Below are 20,123 nucleotides of genomic sequence, written 5' to 3' on the forward strand. Positions count from 1 at the left end.
TCTCAAAAAACAAACAAACAAACACACACACACACACACAAACAAACAAACAAAAAACCCAATCCCCCCCCAAAATAAAACTGCTTTAAAAACAAAATGGCAAAATGGCTTAGGTTTCAGTGAAAAACAGGTAATTGTAACTGGAAGGCAAATTTACAAGGAGTTAGAAATCTGTACAATTAAGCATTTGTCAAACTTAAAAAGCCCTCTGAAAGAGAGTAAGTCTTGCTTTAAGTGGAAAAGGCTAGCTGAAAATACAACACAAGGCACATCCTCAGGCCATCACTTGGGGCACAAAGCCCTAAGCCCAGGCAGCACACATGGGAGCATGGGAGAGTGAGTAGGCTCTGGGGACACTTCTCAGCTTCGGATGACACTTACCCTCACCCTGACAACTGCACCCTGGACTCCAGAGCTGTGAGTTCCAGGGTATGTTACTCTGCAGCATGGTGCTGTGACAGTCACGTGTCATTTAATGATTGAACAATTTCTGAGAAATGCTTTATTAGTGACTCCTACCCTGGGCAAATACCACAGTGTGCTTACACAAACTCAGGCAGAGCAGCCCACTACACACCCAGGCTATGGTGTAAGTCATATAATAGTGTTCTGTTCTCTGAGGCTTGGGGAGCTCAGAGGTCTAGTCTGTTAGGACTTTACAGGAAAGATATCATCAGGGAGGGAGGCCATATCACATTAAGATGTGTCCTCTCATGGCTGAGGCAGAAATGTCACCTGCCTGCAGTTTCTCACAGACCTCTGTGAAGCTGGAGCCCATCAGGGCCCAGGATCCACTGAACCACAGGGGAGGCATAGGCAGATACCTGATCTTCCACCAGCCTTCCAGGTTCTTCTGGATGACCTCCACCACAGCCCCTCGCTCTAGGTTCATTTCGTCCTGGTCACGAGCTGTGTATGGGTAGATGACTGTGTACTTCTCCTCTGCAGGGACACAGGGTGACGGGGTGAGAAAGAGACCGGAGAGGTCCAGGATGCTGGCTGTGAATGTGAGTTGCACAGAGGGAAATTCTCTGTGAGGTTTCTGGCTCTCCAGGCTCCTGCAGGCAGAGCTCTAGAGGTCCCAGTCCCTCTGATGTCCTCAACATCACACAGCCACCCTTGCTTCTTTCCAATCTGTGCCTCAAGGTCATGGTTCATGATTTCATGCAACATTCTGACACACAGCATCCTCATCTCCCTCGCTCAGGTTAACTCCCCCATTTCAGGAATTGCCTTCTAACTAACTCTACTTTCACTATTGTTTCAAGTCTGTTTCCCCTGGGAAGAGTACGGGCTCCATGAAGGCAGGGTCTGGTCTATCTCAGTCATGTCTTTGCCTCCAGCACTGGAAGAAGCCTGGAAAAGCTGGCAATTGTTTCATGAGTGAGTATCTGTTTAGTGAGGGAGAATGTTCTGAACCCTGCCCCCGGCAGGGCTTGGGGGTTCCTTGCACACACAATGAGTTAAGGCCCTGGGCTCCTGCTAGTTCTTGCTGGTGGAGACCAAGAGTTCAGAGATAAGCTGAAATTGCCCCAAGGTGGAGAGAGAGCGCTTCTCATTGCTTAGACCATGACTAGATTACACTTTTTATTGGCCATGTACAGCCCTGATTCAACCATGCTTGTACCTGCATGGCTGGGTTGTTTTTCCCACCCCACTCTCCCCACAAGCTACAGCACTATCCTACAGCCCACACTCCTCCCTGACAGCATCTCCCACTGTGTTACCACAGCAGCTTGGAGATCCTGCTCATTGGCAGACCCTGGGCAGGATGCTCAGGAGAGTAAGGGAACAGTTCCCATCTACAGTGTCTGCACTGGCTGCTGACACAGAGAAATACAGACGCATGTCCCAAGGGAGCCCAGGAAGGAGAAGAGAGGGCTCTTAGATTACATTTCAGACCATAGGTGAGTGGCTCAGCCAGCCATGGTCTGGTGCTCATGCTTCTTGGGAAAACACTTGAGGCATCTGTTGCCAGCCAGCTGCTGCAGAGGAGGTGGGAAGCACTCAGGCATTTATTTATTTATTGAAATGGCCTGCTGACCCACTCTGAGGGGGCTGTGCCAACTTGTGGCACACATCTTGTGTTTAGCATGGTTAGCTGGTTCTCCTTGAATCAGCAGGTACCAGGCTGTGGTAGGAGAGAGGGAGGGAGGATTCTGCTGGCCAAGCATAGTTTTGTGTGGTCTGGGTGGAAAGGGGCACTAGCTGGGTCCTCATCTGAGATAGTTCAAACCCATGAGCCCTGGGTCCCCTCAGGCTCCATCTGGGAGGGATCTCAAACTGTGGGATGCTAGAGATTCTGAGTGACTGCAGACTGAGCTCGGGGGCTGCACAAGCAATGCCTGCCCATTTGCTGGTGGCTCGTCCATGTGCTGTGGAGGTGGCTGAGACCCTATCTCCTGGAGGGGAATGGATGTGCATGTGACCTTGGCCGAATCACAGTACTCTAAGGTCTGGCTGCTGTGATTGGTTCAGGGATGACACACAGTGGGAGGTCTGGGGGGAATCAGTCCTAGTGCTTGTACTGAAAGAGAAGCTGATTTTTTGGTGACTGTCCCTGATAGGTCTAGGATCGGTGTCATGAGAAATAGAACTGTATCGATGAGACAGAATAGGGCAGAGGTGGCAAGGGTACAATCAGCCTTGCTTGAAAGCTAGTTCTTGCCTGGCTTTTCAGTGATTACCACCGAGCCCCCCCCCCCCCCAAACTTTTAAAGACAGAGTCTCATTATGCAGTTCAAGCTGTCCTCAAACTCATGATTGCCTTGTCTCAGCCTTCAAGCTATAGGTATGAACCACTCACTACTAACCTGGCTTTTTGCTTAATCTGGTTGATGTGGCTTCCTCCTGTGACTCAAACAAGTTTGACAAAAGTAATGGGGCTGCCCAGTCACTCTCATAGAAGACCCAGGCACCTGTTTAAACTGGGACACTTCAGAGCCCCGAGGCTGTCAAATACCCAGGCCCACTCCTCCCCATCCTGCATGCTTACACACACAAGATGACAAGACCATTTTTTTTTTTCACATGCAGCAGACACAGACACTCCCAGAGCAGGGAGCTCATGCAGATAGATGCAAGGATCTGGCTCCAAGCACCAAATGCAGAGAAATCTCCAAAGGTAGGCACCTTGACGCCAGCTGATGGCATACAAGTCCCCCAGTGTCCGGCGGCGACCCATGGACCGGGGCAGAGAGCAGTACCTCCAGGAGACTGGCCAGGCAGCATGTTGGAGGGAGGTCAGAAGGCAGAGTTAAGAGCTGCTCACTCCTAGGGCTGTAGGCCTGTGAGTACCTAGCAATGTTTCCTAGGAGGGATCTACCTGGGTCTATTCCCAGCTCCAGGCATCCCAGAGAGGAGGTGCCTGGGGAACGAGCTTCATCTTGAGTAAAGAGGTGTCCAATAGACATTCTACTCCTAGAATCATTATACTTTGAAACTGTCATGGTAGAGGGAAAGAAAATGCCTAAATCTGTAGGAAGATGGGCTCCTGCCTGTCCTCTAGCTATGTGGCTCTGAGCAAAAAACAGCCCCCACTTTTGCTTTCTTTTGAGACAGGTTTTCTCTGTGTAACAGTCCTGGCTTCCTAGCTGCCCCTAAACTCATTTTGTAGACCAGGCTGGCCTCGAATTCACAGAGATCTACCTGCCTCTGCCTCCCACATGCTGGGATTAAAGGCATGTGCCACCACTGCCGGGCTAAAAATCAGCCTTTCTGAATTATCTGTATAATGGAGCTAATAGTTTCTCCTCAGGCATGTTCCTGAGCTTGGAACAAGGGTGAGGGAGGCCATTCTGAGTAAGGAGCCTATAAAACACATCACAGACTGTGCAAGGAGATACAGGCTGCCAGCAGTGTACCCCCTCCCTTTAATCTGAGCTCATCCTGTAGTAGCCTCTGGTAGCTTGGCCCCCAGTTCCCAGGAGGCCACTGAAGCAAGGCAAACAAACTCTGCAGAATGTCACTGTAGTACGACTAAATGCAAAGCCAAGTCTAATCTTTGGGTGTGTAAATTTTTGGGTTTCTAGAACCTCCTTCTCTTTACCCCCTTTTCTAATGTACTTGATTTGTTTCTGTTTCCTCAGAGCCATCCTCTAAAACCCAACAACACTCATCCCCTAGGCAGGAGGGAGACACAGGTCGCCCCATTCCCATGTTCAACAGAGAAGGCTGGGGCTTAGAGAGGCATCTCTCTCCCAGGGTTACTACCAAGGTAAAATTCACATTCAGGTCTGTCAGACTTCCAGACACTTGTGTGCAACCAGAGGCACCGAGGGCCTCTGCTTTGGGTAAGTTCTTGAAGAGAGAAAACATTGGGCCTTGTCATTGCTGGAGCATTGAGCATCACCACATACAACATCTACCATGAGGTGTCCCCAGGAAAAGGAAGTGTGTGGAAGACAGAAGGGGATACCTAATCCAATAGAAAAACCAGGCATGTTTAAATGGACAGGGTCAAAAGTCTTGCAAATAGGTAAGTATAGCTTGGTTTCGTGGCCACCACAGCAATGTTAGAGAGGAGGAGGAGGAGTAGTAGCAGTCAGCTGGGGGTCCCATAAAGGAGTGAGGGCCTAGCTTTGGCAAGGCTCACCTAGGGTAGCTTCCACAAACCCATGAGGAAGCACAGGTTTACTCCATAGTTCTAATCCCAGTCTGTACACAGCTATCAAACTATCAATCCCAGAAGGTGAGCTCCTTCCTACCTTCCTCGGGCTGGAGGGAAAACTCATCTTGCACACCATCCTGGCCCTCGAGGCAGGTTGCAGGGACCCAGCCTTGCTCTTCCGCAGTGCTGACGAACCACCAGCCTGTAAGAAGAATGCAAGGTGCTGTCAGCAGGGCAAAAAAAGGGTGTAATAATCCAGCTGTCCTTCGGCACATACGGGACTCCCTCAGGGCTCCTCTAGAGGTGCCCTGAGGGAAGCAGATCCTCACATATAGCAATCCCTCATAAAGGTATAGGATACACACAGGACCCTCCCACACCTGCAGGCCCTCATATAAAGGGTACAGGACACACCTAGGACCCTCCCACACCCCAGTAGACTTTAATGCATCCCAGGAGACTTATGCCAATAGGATGTCAAAGCTGTGAACAGTAGGCTGCAAATCTAAGGGTAAGGCAGGGAAAAGCTCTGGACATGTTCAGTACAATCACATTTTTTTTTCCTTAATTATTTTCTATCTATGGTTGGTTGAATCCAAAGATGCAAAATTCACAGGTATGGAAGCTGACCGTCAACAGTTAATGTTCAAATTAGGATAAAAAAAATATATAGCTAGCTCTTTGGTTCGAATACATCTGCCAACAGTGGCTATTAATTGCTAAAAAAACAAGCTAACAAGGAACTTGTTTCTGAACCTGGGACAGGGGTGAGGGAAGTTGCCCTGGGTAAGGAGCCTATAATGCATTTGCCAATAGTAGGGCGTGCAATGGACTGCTCATTCTACTTGCATGGTTTTGTGTAACCTTAATATTATCATCCTCATTGCAGAGTGAAGAAACTGGGACACAAGAAGGATAAGAGATGTGACCATGTTCATCAAGTGTGCAGCAGAGCTGTAGTCTGTGTTTGATCCTGAAGGCACAGGCCTCAAAATGTACTTGGCACATGCCAAGAGGAATCTGGCCACAGGACTGACTGCTCAACAGGCTTTGCACTCACACCACGTGCTCTCTGAGGAAGGGCTGTTGTGGGCCCATGGCCTCCACCTAAAGATGCCATGTTCTAATCCCTCAGTAACTGGTTTTTATATTTGTGTTTACCAACCATGAAAAAACATACACAGACCCTTAACATTACACCCTAAACCAGTGGTTCTCTACCTTCCTAATGCTGCAACTCTTTAATACAGTTCTTCATGTTGTGGTGACCACCCCGACCATAAAATTATTTTCATTGCTACTTCATAACTGTTATGAACTGTAGTATAAATATCTGATTGCAGGACATCTGATATGTGACCCCAAAAGGGGTCACGACTCACAGGTTGAGAACCTCTGCTCTAAACAAACAGTAAATGTGGTAACTACATTATATGAAGCATAATGCCACCTAGAGAGGATGTATAGTATTTGGAGGTTGTGTACAGGTCAAAAGTAAACCCTCAGTCTGTTTATATAAGGGACGGAGCATTATCTGTCCAATATATGTTTCTTCTTCACATCCTTCCTAGCAACCCATCCTGGTGGCTTAGGGATGGGCACTGCTTCCTTTTGTGTCCCTTGGTATCTATCTCCTTGCCATACAACCTTCATACATCTCTTGGGAACTAGAAAACCACAGAGTTAGGAACAGTGGAACTCCAGCTCTACAGCCTGCATTCACTTGGAGTCTGGTTCATCCAGCTATAGCACAAGGATTGTTGTGAGATGATGTGTGTTTTTCAGTTTCCATCCATGGGTCACTATTCCTGTAGCTTTCGAGACTTAAGCAGCTAGAATACTATTGGGGCACTGTAGGCCTCAGAAGATTGGGACACACACTCTCTCTGGCATTTCTTGCCTGCCCCTTACATTTGTTTTTTCTGCCTGATGCAGGCATGGAAGTGAAGATTTCCCTCCCCCAAGGGAAGTCATAGAAGCTAAAAATAGGCTCTAATCTTTTTTCACCTTGGAGTTCCTGGCTACAAAGAAATTAAATGATCTGACCTACTTTGATAATAGATTATAAAATTTCCATTTTGGAAGAGTTCCTACCCTATACAACACAGAGGCCAACAAGAGTCTGGATGAGCAGCCTGGCTGGTTTCCCCAGTATCTATTAGCATTTGATCTGACCCTTTTTATTCAACCACAGGTCAACACAGCTGCCAATTGTGCCTCTTCAGTGAGATCTCTGAGAACTCTGGGGGTTTGAAGAGCTTGCTGAGCACAGACGTTCTTGGAAGGCAGCATCCATAGAAGGTGTGTAATTGAAATGTTTCTCCTACCACTTGTCCATGCGTTCCTTTGCCTATATTCTTTTGAGCATCCTTGACAATGACCCTACAAGTATGTTTCTCTTGGTCTTAAAAGCCACTTAATGGAGACAAAGGGGGGCTGTGTGAAGCATGCTTGATAGCCAGCTGTAGGAAATGCAGGCAGAGTAACTAGGTTTGTACCTGGCTAAGGCAATGAGGGATAGCCTGAGCCTATGGAATCCAGCGCTACCCTGAGATTTGCAGGGTCAGAACAGAATTGGATTAAAGGATCTTAGGTGTCCACTGAAGAAATGAGTGCTGCTCATTGTGGGAGATATCCTCTTATCTTTTACAACCACGGGCGTGGCCTTGGAAGAGTTAGAGCATGGGACACTGAGATGGTGTTGTAGCGGTCCTTCCTTCCAGGTCATCAAAGGTGATAATGATTTCTAGACTGCATAATTTAGAGGTCTGGTTGGCTAATGCTAGCCTCATGACTAATGGTGACATGACCTGGAGGATGCCGGAAACATCATCTTCCTGTATTCTTGGAAGCAGGGACTATTCCTAGATTGCACAGTAGGGTCTGATTGTCTAACACCAGTCTCATGATTAATGTGGGTAATGGTAACTTGAAGGATGCTGGAAACACCTTCCTTCCACAGTTACATGGACTTAACTAGCCATCATACAATCATAGAGCTTAGCTCCTAGCTACTGGGAACCCAGTTGGGGGAGGGTGGGTGCTCACTCCCTACTTTTTCTGCATGGTGTAATGGCCGCTATGCAGCTAAGGGAGGAAGAAAAGGGAAGGAAGCATGCATTTCTGGAGCACATGCTGTGTGCCAAGTTCCGGTTGAAGCACTCTCTACAGTAGATCATTTACTCTTTCAACAGCTCTTTTGACAGTTTTCTGTGTTTTGTGGATGACAAAATTGGTGGCCAAAGGCATAGATCAACCTGGACTGATGTGCAGTGTAGAATCCAGGCCCTCTGTCTCAATCACCCCACCACTGGATGTGACCAGTGGTTCTGGGATGACAGGTGGGTTGAGGAGATAGGTGGATGCCCATCCTCTCTGAACAGTTTCTTTTCTTTCTTTCTTTTTCTTTTTTTTTGGAGATACAGTCTATGCAGTCCAAGATAACCTAGAACTTGAGGGTCTCTCATCTCTACAAGTGCTGGAATACAGGAGTGTGCCATCTCAGATCTGCAGCCTTCTAGAGGACTCCCAAGGGAAATCAACAAGAAAATTCTCAACGAAACACTCAACTCTGTACTTGAAAACCAGAAGGAATGTTTATGGTTATGAATGTCAGAACAACTGGCTGCTGACTTAGTTGCTACAAGCTCTCAGTGGTTCGGGGGAGCCAAGCCAGGTTGGTTTGCTTATGTGTTTTGGAGTTTGTACATGCTTCTGGTTTGTGGGGCTTGGCGATGGAGCAGGGTGCAAGTGAGGGAGGTAGTCCAGGCAGGTCCTCACCTGACTCGTTCTTCTCAATGATGTCCACCACTTGGCCCACACTGAGGCTGATCTCTGAGCTCTCCTGCTTCTGATAATCTGCCACTACCACATACTGCTCCAGGACCATGGGGTCCACCGAGGTCAGGTCACTCCCTGTGAACAGCAAAAGCTATCAGGTACCCCATTAGCTCCTGCCCATGTACGGAGGAGCAGAAAGCAGGGGGAAGGTTGGGTCAGGGGGCTTTCTAAGCAAAGAAAAATCTTTGTTACAGGATTTATCGTGCCCTGACTCTCCATCCTTGCATCCTCTCATTCACTTACTTACTCAGCCACCAAAGTTTACCAAGAGCACTTGGGTTCCAAGTGAGTAAGATGTGGCACATGCCCAGAAGCTGGTTGCTTAAGGGAGGGGTGACTCAAGAGGATGGTTTAAAAGTTGAGGTCACCATCCTGCCAGTCTTCATCACCCAGCTTCATCCTAAATTCCTCACCTGTGAACTCATTAGTCTCCAGTGATGCACTACATATTTTGTTGGGGACCACAGGCACAAAACTGGAGGAAATGATGACTACCAATCTTAACTAATAGGGGAGATAGACATGTGGTAAGTAAACATTTACACATACATATGTACACACACACACACACACACACACACACACACACACACACACACACACACGAGATCAAATCACAGAATTATCAGCCTGGAGATATTCAGCGCGGCAGGATAGAGAGTGGACAGGCAAGGCAAAGGTGTACCAAATGAGTGGTCAGTAAGACTTCTCAAGGAGTGACAGAATGTGGAGGCTCATGAAGGGAGGTGTCCTGGGAGCCGGGGAGGACTGGAGCAGGTAGGTGGAGTTCTTCCAGCATGGGGAAGCCGGGGACCTTGAGGAACAGGCTGAGGCTGGGAGGCCTTCGGTCAGAAGGAAGGCACTGCCCTGAGAGGAGCGCCTGAGGAAAGTGGTGCTCCGAGGTGAGGGAGCAGTTTGGATTTGTGAATCCCAAAGAGCAGGGTAAGAGTTGTGTGAAAGGGGAGCCAGAAGATGGCTCACCGGTTAAGAGCACTGGCTATTCTTCTAGAGGTCCTGAGTTTAATTCCCAGCAACCACATGGTGGCTCACAACCATCTATAGTGGGATCTGATGACCTCTTCTGGCATAAAGTCCTTCCTGCAGATAGAGTACTCTTTTACATAAAATAAATAAATACATCTTTTAAAAAAAGTTCTATGAAGGGAATGGCAAAGTTTACACCTGGACAAGTGACTCTGGCTGTCAATGTAGAGAGAGGTGGAGGCTAGCAAGGGAGAAAGTGCTCCAGACTGAGGGTATGAAGTTGTCAGAAAAGAGGTTAATGGGGGGTGGGGGAGGAGGCGGAGGAAGAGGAGGAGGAGGAATAGTAACATGTGATTAGACTGGGGCTTTAAATGAGGCTTCAGACCATTCATATTGCAACTAAGCCCTATTATGAATGGTGCCAGGAATATCCGAGGCAGATAGAATTTAGAAGTTGCCAAGGATGAAATAAAGGATTCCAAGGCTATATCACACAGCCCATAAGGAATTGACAGCAGAAGGGTTATTCTTGTCATTAATGCTAAAAGTATTTTCAAGCCACACAGTGCCTACTCTCAGATAAATTTTTGAGTTAGGTGTTTTTTCTTTCTGATGACATCTTGAATTTTTAAAGTGATGAGTAATGCCAAACTAAGATTTTTTTTTCCTTCCATAAGTTCACTAAATTGCAAGGCTTGCTGGAAGAATCTGTAAATAAGCTCTTGCAAGCATCAGATGACCTGCTCAACTGTGGTGAGATGCCCCCACCCCCCACCCCAGTCGCCATGGGATAAGCAGAATTTGAGGCCACATGAGTCAAGACTACAAGAGCCAGCTGGCTGTGACTGGGCAGTTCTAGGGACAGACAAGCCTTCTCCCATCCAGAGTTTGTCATAGAAAATGTAGATGTTTTCTGTTTTTAATTCGAATCTCTTTAAAATTCAATCAAGAAGGCTGGCTCTAAAATCAAGGTAGTGTCCACCGGTCAGATAAATAAGGAGCCCATTGAGGGTTTGGAGTCTGAATTCAGAAGGTGCCACGTTCCAGCCAGTAGGGCTATAAATAAACTTGAGCCCCATCATTGCAGGTGAGTGATGTCAACCACGGCCACCACAAATTAGAGCCTGGGCTCTCTTTTCCAGACAGGTCCCCTCATCAAGCCTGTTCCACCGGACACTTATTTTTGCCAACCAGAGCTGCCTCCTCCCTCTCTCCCCTCCTTCTCTCTGGCTCCTTCTAGGGGAGTCTCTGCATACTCAAAGCCAGAAACTCTGAGCCCAGTGGCAGCTGCTCTCTGATCTTGCTAAGAAAAGAAATGTATCATTATCCTGGGCCGAGGGCCGTTTGCAGCTTTAGCAGGATGCCATGGCTGTGGCCAGTACCCACTAAACCCCAAAGGAGAGCCAGACACAGTTAGTGAGCAAAAGGGGCCCTGGCTGATTCCAGAAGCTGTGCCTCAAGTAAAGAGTCCTCACTTTCCGCCATGATCAGCCTAGATGCCTGTAAAGCTGATCCCCCCTGCTCCCAGCAGGAAAAGGAGACCATAGCTTAAAATGTGGACCTTCTCCCAGAGACATCTACACGCTTGAGTGATAATCAAACAGCATCAGTTAGACACTACTAAAAGTGCCTTACACATACTACTATAGACTACCTGACAATCCAGTAAAACACATTAATTATTCTCTCTCTCTCTCTCTCTCTCTCTCTCTCTCTCTCTCTCTCTTCTGTGTGTGTGTGTGTGTGTGTGTGTGTGTGTGTGCGCGCGCGCGCGCGCACTTGAATGGAATCCAGGGCCTTGCACATGTTAGGCAACTATTCTACCATTGAGCCACACCCCAGGCCTGGATGTCACACATGAGTAAACTGAGGTAATGTCCTCAGTTTTCACTTACGGAATCTCTGCCTGTGCCTCCTCATGGAGCCCCTCAAACATTCTGGGGTTCAAGGAGGGCAGGATCCTGGAAGTTCTGAAGCCCAGCTGAGGCTGCCAGCAGGAGGGAGCATGGGCAGTAAGAAGAGTAGGGTTGCTGACGTTGTCTTTAGAATGCACAGCCTGTGGGAACCATTGCCCCCACCTCTCTTTCTCATGACCTCTGCTATAAGAGTGACATCATCCTAAGAATAGCATGGCTGTCTGAGGAAAGCCTATCGTGTGAGAAGGGAGCCCAGCAAGGCTTGTGTGACAGGCACAAAGCTCTGCCCAGGGCAGTGGTCTGAAGGGCTTAGAGGCCAGCCAGAGCTGAGGTTGTCTGCGGTAGACTTCACCTCCCTGCCTCGATGCTTGGTGTCCTCTCAGCCTGAAATTCCCTTCTCTCTTTGGAAAGCTCAACTTTAGTCCCTGTGATTCAGGGACTCTATCATCTCACCCCTCCCAGCCCTGGGGAAAGGTCTGAGTGTCCACATTGCTTTGTACAAAGTGGAACAGAGGCATAGAACCCTCTGCAGCACGGTTAGGAAGGCGTCTGTCTTCCCATGCCACAGGCACTCTCACCTCATCCTCTCCATAGTAGTTTTATCAAGGGATAAAATAGCCCCAAATCCTTCTTCAATCATCAGCCCATCCATGCATCCATCCATCCATGCATCCATCCATCCATCATCTCCATCCACAATGCATCCAACTACATACCTGATTACCATCCATCTGTCCTTTTATCCCTCTGTCTATCCACCCATCCATCTACCATTCATCTGCATTGTTGTGTCCCCAGCATGTAACCCAACAAGGGAACATGACAGGAATGAAAAGAAGAGAATGGAATATATGCTTACCCGATTTCTTCTTCCCAATATGCTCCCTGTGTAGGAGAGAGGGGTGAGAGAGAGCCAGTCAGTCCTTGTTTGTAGTGAGATGATCCTATTAGGATGGTGACAGTCTCCACCCACAGCATTCTCAGTGAATTCAAGTCCACCACAGGAACCCAGACTTCTTCTAAGAAAGACTCCCTCTTTGAATTCTGCCTTTATCTGTTTTAGATCCTCGGACCAAGTTTTCTATGCATTTGGAAGAGTGGAGATCCTAGGAAAGAGTCTCAGTCTGCCTAGCCATCACACTCTTTGGCAAGCTTGGTGGTGGTGGTGTAGAAGAGCTGTGGGTTAGGGACACTTAGCCAGGTTCCGTTGCCTCTTAAATGGGACCATCCTTGGACCATCCTTAGCTCAGGTACAGTGACTACACAGGCTGCAGGCAGTGAGACCCTGCAGGGGCCAAGGCAATGAATTCTGGCTTAGTTTTTACTTTGCTGACTTTAGGTCCCTGTGGGTCTGAAAGGACAACAGGAGGGGAGGAGGGAGGGAGGTGTCACTTGGGTAAGTCCACAGACCAACTTACTCTTTGGGAGGATTCAGGTCTTCAGGTCTTGTTTCAAAAAACTGCAGCACCTCATCACATTGAGAGATGTAGGGAGGCAGCTGGATCAGGGCCTAGAGCAGAGACATGGGTGAGCCCGAGGAAGGAGAATGCTGTCACCAGCTGTTCTTAAATTCAGACAGGCACTAGGATCACACGGGGGTATTCCTAAAACATAGACAGGGGCCCACCAGAGCTTTTGATTTAGCAGGCCTGTGGTGAGGCCTGAGACCAAGCATTTTAACAAACTTCCTGGTGATGCTGATGTCTTTGGCTTGGAGAACACACACATAAGCACATGCATTCTCCAAGATGTACGGAGATAATACATTCTGCTGGCATATGTGGAAACATTAAATGTTCATACTTACACAATCTAGCCCATACTGTACATGCTATTTTGGAGAGCGATGCTTTTACTAACAGTGTGAACTCCATTAATTTCATCTTTACCTACCATTTTCTTCTGTATACCATCTTTACCACATCACTGGAGAACATCTGAATGTGTTCAACACATGTCTGAATTTCCCAAGCTGAAGCTATAAATCCCAATGATTTGGATACAGGTTCCTAGCCATCTGGCAGAGTGGCTCAGGTGGGTTATAACGGAGCCTGGCTACATCTACAGTCAGGCTGCATGAAGTAAGGTAGGTACAAAGGAGGCCATAGGCATTTGTTCTGTCTGCTGATCTACAAACAAGGAGTCATTTGAGAATTTAACAGGTATCTTCTTTGCCAAGTGCTCATCACCGAGGAGGCATCACACTGAAAGAACACCACAATTCTACATTTAGTTAAGGTCCCCTCCTCTCATAGAGCAGGTCCTGGACCAGGAAGATGGAGGTGCAGAAAGCTCATGGTAGAGCTAGCTCAGGCTCCTGTTATCGCAGCCATAGTAAATGTGTAGGGTATAGGGGAATCATCTTTTTGTACACTGTGAAGGTGTGTCTTTGCCAAGATGTCTTCTGATTGGTTTAATAAAGCGCTGAATTGTCAATAGCTAGGCAGGAAGAGATCAGGCAGGACTTTCAGACAGAGAGAGAAAAGGGGGTGATGAATCTAGGCACAAGAGAGACACCAAAGGACACAGAGAGCAAACAGGAGGTTGACGATGGAGGACAGGTAAAAAGCCATGATGCACTGGATGGTGGTGGTGCACACCTTTGTTCTCAGCACTTGGGAGGCAGAAGTAGGCGGATCTCTGTGTGTTCAAGGCCAGCCTGGTCTACAGAGCTGTTACACAGAGAAACTTTGTCTTGAACTCCCACCACCAAAGCCACTAGGCAAAACACAGATTAATAGAAATGGGATAATTTAAGCTATATGAGCCAATGTGACAAGCCTTAGATATAGAATGTGCTTTCAAAATTAGTAAGTCTCCGTGTCTTTTTTTTTTTTTTTTTTTTTTTTTTTTTTGTGAGCTGGTGGCCCAAAGGGAAAAAAAAATCCATCTACATATAGTGTCCAATGTGGTGGCTCAAATATCCAAACAGGGCCCAAGAAAGCTAAAAAAAAAAAAAAGACTTTCTAGTCCTGCAGTCTCTGAGATGGGCCGGTGCTTGTTGTACAGAGGCACAGCTACCTGCTGCCCCATGTATAGGTGCTCAGTAAAGACAGATCCAGATGGAGGAAAAACTCTAAGCAGGTTACAGTGTGTTTAAAAAATGTGTGTAGGCTTAAAAGAAAAGAAAATGGGTATAGAGAGTCAAATTAAAAAGTTTACAAATAATAAAGTCTTTAAAGAGAGAATAAAATAATATAAAAAGAGTAAGCCACGTAAAGATGGAAAATACACAGAGAGTCTGGATCCTGTATGGTGCCTTGTTAACTAATTTTTTTGATTGCTGACAAGCAAATGATAGCTGCTGAGAGGCATGGGACTTTAAGAGGGAATGCTGTATTAAACCAGCCTAGATACTTTAGGGATGCCTTATCTTTAAAATGGAGGTCAGTAAATGTATTGCATTGGGGAGGAGGTTATGCTTTTGTTTCCACAGACAACAAAAAGCTGTGGATTCATTCAAAGTTGATGGAGATCAAGTTTGATCAGGAGAGATCCCTTGAAAATTCTGGTTACAGACATAAAAAGATAAACCTAGACAAACTACAATACAGGTGATGTATATTTTACCTGCTTAAACATAAAACAACAACAAAAAAATCATCTTTGGCTGGCTTGTATACAACAAACAGTCCATATTTGTGTTAATGCAGATATGTATGCTTCCTTTGAAAGTTTGTGTGTTTTCTGAGCAAGGGAACCAGACACCAGTGAAAATGGTGCCTCTGTTACAGCTTCCTCAGACTTCTGCATCCAGAGCAGCTTCAACACTGCTGGCTGAGATGTTCCAGTCTCACAGACTATTCTAGCCAGAACAGCAGATAAGCCTGTACTTTCCCATTGCACAGAGACTGGACAACACATGTTATATAGCTAGTTTTCCCAGGACTTTACCATTACCTCAATTTTCTCAGGTCCTCTAAAGATGCCATCACCCCCAGACAACAAGCAGTCTAGAGAACATGAGGACCCACATTCCCAAGTGGTGGGGTGGCTGGGTGGCTTCTGGTGATTTGTTGGGTTACGATGTTTGTTATCATCTACTCTCTGTCCTTTTGAATTTTTCTTCTAGGTGCCTCCTAGGTGGGACCAGATAGCATTTGCCCCTTCATGTCCAGCTAGTATCTTAGAGCATGCTCACCCATTCAAGGGTCATGCTTATTGAAGCACATGTCAGTATTTCTTTGGGCTAAATAACAAACTATTGTCCATGTGCATTGCATTTCCCTCATCCATCCATGAACAGGTGGGCTGCTGGCTCCATTTTTTTAGAGGATAATAGTGTTGGGGATGGGACCCAGGGTTCACACTAGGAAGTGTTCTATTGCTGAATTTCACCTCAGTCCCAATGAGCTTGCTTTCTTTCTTTCTTTCTATCTATCTATCTATCTATCTATCTATCTATCTATCTATCTGCCTATCTATCTATTTATTTTTAATGCACTTTGGTGTTTTGCCATGGGTGTCAGGTACCCTGGTACTGGAGTTATAGACAGTTGTGAGCTGCCATGTGGGTGCTTAGAATTGAACCCAGGTCCTCTGGAAGAGCAGACAGTGCTCTTAACTACTGATATCTCTCCAGCTCCTTGTTGATCATTTTAATTTGCCACAAAGCATCTCCTACTCTGCATCTGGCACCAGGAGGGACCTTTGCCAGGGAGAAGGACCATACTCTTCTGCTCCACCTTCCACTCAGATGCATTTCCTTTTTCTAATTCTGTGCAACGAGTGGTCATCCTTCCACCTTGCCCTGGGCTGGCTGTGGGTCTTTCCTCTGAAGTCCTGTGCTGAACCACATCAGGGAGTTGAAATGGTATGCCAGTTGAATTGTGCCATGCCCTGCTGTATGGACACCTTACATCTACCCAGTTTGTGTCAGCAACAGGCTCTTCAGCAGTACTCTCAAGAATAACTAACACTTTCTCTAGTTAGTGAGGCTTTGCTCTGGAAGGACAATGAACTGCTATAAATCAAGCCTTTCTGACACATTTTGCTCTTTTGTTTTCCATCATGAGTTGGGAATGCTTAAGAAGCTCTTGCTGGCACCACACACAACAACTTCCCAGCTTCCAGAACTATGAGCCAAAAGAAACCCGTTTTCCTTATTAGATATCCAGTCTCAGATATTCTGCTATAGCAACAGGAAATGAGCTAGACAGGGTTGTACTCAGATGTCCTGGGGCTAGAGGTATAGTTCAGTACAGAGCATTTGCTAGCTTGGTATCTATGAGACCCTGGAATCAATCCTCAGTACCAGCAGGTCCTAGTGGTGCACACCTTTAATCCCAGCACTTGGGAGGCAGAGGCAGGCAGATTTCTGTGAGTTCGAGACCAGCTTAGTCTACATGGTGAGTTCCACTACAACCAGAGCTATACAGTGAGACAGTCTCAGAAAACAAACAAACAAACAAATCAAACCAACTAAACAAACAAACAAAATCCCTGGTACCAAATTCCCAACAAAACCCAGTTCATTTTAGAAAAGAGTCCTTCAAGATGTCAGCCATGTCTGTCTTGGATAAACCCCACAGTCTGCAGTCATCAGCATTACCATTGTTAGAAATGATTTTTTTTCTCTATTGGAGAAGTGAGATGTGTTCTAGAGATATTCTGACGCTCTGGCCCCGTGTGAACAGAAGCCAGTGAGGCCATGTCTCACATACATCCTTCACAATCGTGCCCAGGGGCTGAGCCTCTTCTTGAGGGTTTTATAACTGGGTTTAGCTGGTCTGCCCCTAGAACTTTCTGCATCTGTTCTGGGCAGTCAGTCGCTCATGCCAAGTGCTGCCAGATAGACAGCTGGTATTTCAACGAGCCCCAGAGCAAGCTGAATGGCTGTTTATAAGGCTGTGTGACAATACAAGCTCATCATTGAGACAGGTTCAGGAGTCGTGTTTTCACTGTGTCTTTTTATAGACAGAAGTTCTTAGATGAACTGTGGCCAAATAAATACATCTTATTTGTGATCAGTACATTTTGTCTTTAAAAATCCCCCTCCATGCATAATAATAATAATAATAATAATAATAATAATAATAAATTAAAAAGTGGTACATTTACTACTCAGCAGTAAAAGACAATGACATCCTAAAATTTGCAGGCAAATGGACAGAACTAGGAAACAAAACAAAACAAAACATCCTGAGCAAGGAAACCCAAGCCCAGAAAGACAAATATAGTATGTACTCACTTATAAGTGGATACCAGACATAAAGCAAAATATACCCAGCTTACAATTCACAACCCCAGAGAAGCTAGAACCCTCTTCCAGAGACAGATGGAAGCAGATGCAGAAATCCACAATTAACTGTTGGGCCAAACTCCTGGAGTACAACTGAAGTGAGGGAGAAGCAATAATATGAACAAAGGAGTCTAGACCATGATGCGGAAACCCACAGAATCAGCTGACCCAAGCTAGTGAGAGATCACTGACTCAGGTCTGACAAATGGGGAATCTGCATAAGACTGAACTATACTCCTTTAATATAGGTGACAATGGTGTCACTGGGACAATATATGATGCCACTGGCAGTGGGTCCAAGCTCTAATTCTAATGCACAAACTGACTTAGTGGAGCCCACTCTATATGGAGAGACACCGTGCCCAGCCTAGACACAGGAGTGTGGGGGTGGAGAGGCACCTTGGTCTTGCCTCAATGAGATGATGGGACAGACTCAGGAGACTTCCTAGGGGAGGCCTCTGTGAGGAGCAGATGGGAGATGGTGGGGGGAGTGAGGGAAGCAGGAGGAGAGGAGGGAGGGAGGGGGAACTGGGATTGGAATGTAAAAAAATAAATTAATAAAAAGAAAAAAGAAAAAGAAATCCCTCCATGCCTAGAGATGGGAAACTATTTTATTTTCTAAGATCTTTATAGTGGCGGTTTGATCACGCCAGACCGCCTGAAACATAGTACAAGATGATCCTACATTCAAAACAGCTAGACAAAACAGCCCTACAGACTACAGCCAGGATATCTGAATCTTCTTCGAATCCCCCATGACAGCGCCCCTTACCAGCAGGAAGTAGTTTGGAAAGAACGACACCCAAATTCCCAAATATTGTGTATAAATGTTTGTTTTCATTTAATTGGACTTTGTTATATAAAATTAAATAAAAAAAGATCTTTATAGTGATGACTGACTTTAATCTCCTGGAAATGGTCCCCCTGTGCTGTGAGGTTGCTGTTAGTTATCCTCCGCATTCCTATCCCCAGTTGGAGACCCTTCATCTGGGAATCCAGTATTTCCCAGTGATCCAAAAAGTTGTCTCTGTCACGCCCAACCTGCCCAACCTGCAGGGGTCTGTTTCTGGGGTCTCAATTTGTTTCCAGTAGATTTTTCTATCTGGTGATAATTTTGTGAAGGATGGTGGCTTGACACTAGGCCTGGCAGAGCACTTTCTTGTATTTTACTACACACCCAGCAGCCAGGTTTGGGTACCAACAGTCCTTCCTTGCCTATTTCTACCTGTTGGAGGTTTCCATTTTCTACTAAAATTAAGCTCAGTGTGATGGATCTCATTGCCTTAAGTCAGTTCACAATGTCCCTAACAGATGTCTAAATGTTAGGAACAGCTTAAGGATCTTGAAGTGCAGATCTTGTGATGCAAGGGACAGTTTTATCTCCTCCCCAAGAGGGCAGGTCCTTTGATGCTGACCCAGGGAATCTGGACAATCAAAATATCAAAGTAGTGGCTTTGTTTCTTCTGATTTGTTGCAGGGCTCAGCTCGTATAACCTAAGCAGTTTCTTACTTGTGGTTAATCCATGATCTCAGTGTCATCCTGCAACCCAGGCAGCTGTAGGCAGCTGGTGACTCTTATAGCTTCAAGTTCTAAAATCCCCTTTTCAAAATAAGATGTCCAGAGGTGTGGAAGCCCCGGGCATGAGTGCAGCTGGAGGTGGAGAGACGTGGGTGTGCTAAGGAAAGAACAAGGTGGGAAGGTGTGGGCAGAGGAAGGGCAGCTTCTGGGAAATGTACAGGCAGGAACTGTCCAGCTGGGCAAGGTGACCCTAAGGACCTAAAGTATTTGCCAGCAGGGCCTGGACAAAAGGGATGTTACCTCCAAAATGGCAATTTCAGGCTTTATAGTTGAGACCTGGGACTTTCCGCTGAGAATTGGAAGGTAGTAGCAAAGTGCTTGTCCCTGCCTCCCACCCCTTCTGAAGACGGTAGTTAGGGGGGAGGAGTTTGTCTGCCTTTGTTAATCTGTTTCCTGTTGAAATACAAAAGCAACTGAGGCTGGGTCCTTGATGAGATGAAGGTTTATTTGGCTCACAATTGTGGGGCTGGCCAGAGCCTCTGGCTGTGTCATAACATGGTAGAGAAATGCAAAAGGGGACAAGAACACTAGATGGTCTTGGTTTTTCTAACAGCAAGCTCTTGAAAAAATGGATTCCCTTGAGGCCAGTATGAAACCCAGTTCTTTCAGGCTATGCCACCTGCAAACTGCTACCCTGAAAGTCAAATGTCCATCACAGGAACATTGGAGGAGTGCTCTCAATCTGCATTCAGACCATGACTGCGACACAATCCAGGCCCAATTACTTCAACCTCTTGCATTTTTATTTCTTCAGAGACAGTAACTGGTACCCAGGATGCTAAGTCTGGGCTCAGCTTGCAAGCCCATCAACACTGTGACTATGAGTAGCTGTGAGGCGTCATTTCCTCATCTACACAACAGGAATGTGGAAATCCACCTTGCATAGTCACTGGAGGGTTGGAAGAAGGTCATGTCTGACCAGGAGCAGACAACTCCATCAGGAGTGATTTTCAG

At 46.5% G+C, this 20,123-nt stretch overlaps 1 protein-coding gene across 3 annotated transcripts in view; it reads right to left on the minus strand.

Moving 5' to 3' along the window:
• Positions 1-20,123, minus strand: part of Sh3pxd2b (SH3 and PX domains 2B) — a 77,739-nt gene that overhangs the window by 12,171 nt on the left and 45,445 nt on the right. The window contains exons 1-6 of one of the 3 annotated variants that reach the window (XM_051180992.1): positions 12,764-12,859; positions 12,209-12,230; positions 8,390-8,524; positions 4,707-4,811; positions 3,133-3,216; positions 825-942 (exon numbers count right to left, since the gene is read on the minus strand). In XM_051180992.1, coding sequence (XP_051036949.1) covers positions 825-942; positions 3,133-3,216; positions 4,707-4,811; positions 8,390-8,498 — 416 coding nt within the window. In that variant the 5' untranslated portion in view covers positions 8,499-8,524; positions 12,209-12,230; positions 12,764-12,859. Of the gene's footprint in view, positions 1-824; positions 943-3,132; positions 3,217-4,706; positions 4,812-8,389; positions 8,525-12,208; positions 12,235-12,763; positions 12,860-20,123 lie in introns of those variants that run through there. The other 2 variants (XM_051180994.1, XM_051180993.1) reach the window with 2 other exon arrangements.

The sequence above is a fragment of the Phodopus roborovskii genome, unplaced genomic scaffold (genome assembly GCF_943737965.1).
Source record: "Phodopus roborovskii unplaced genomic scaffold, PHOROB, whole genome shotgun sequence".
Lineage (NCBI taxonomy): Eukaryota > Metazoa > Chordata > Mammalia > Rodentia > Cricetidae > Phodopus > Phodopus roborovskii.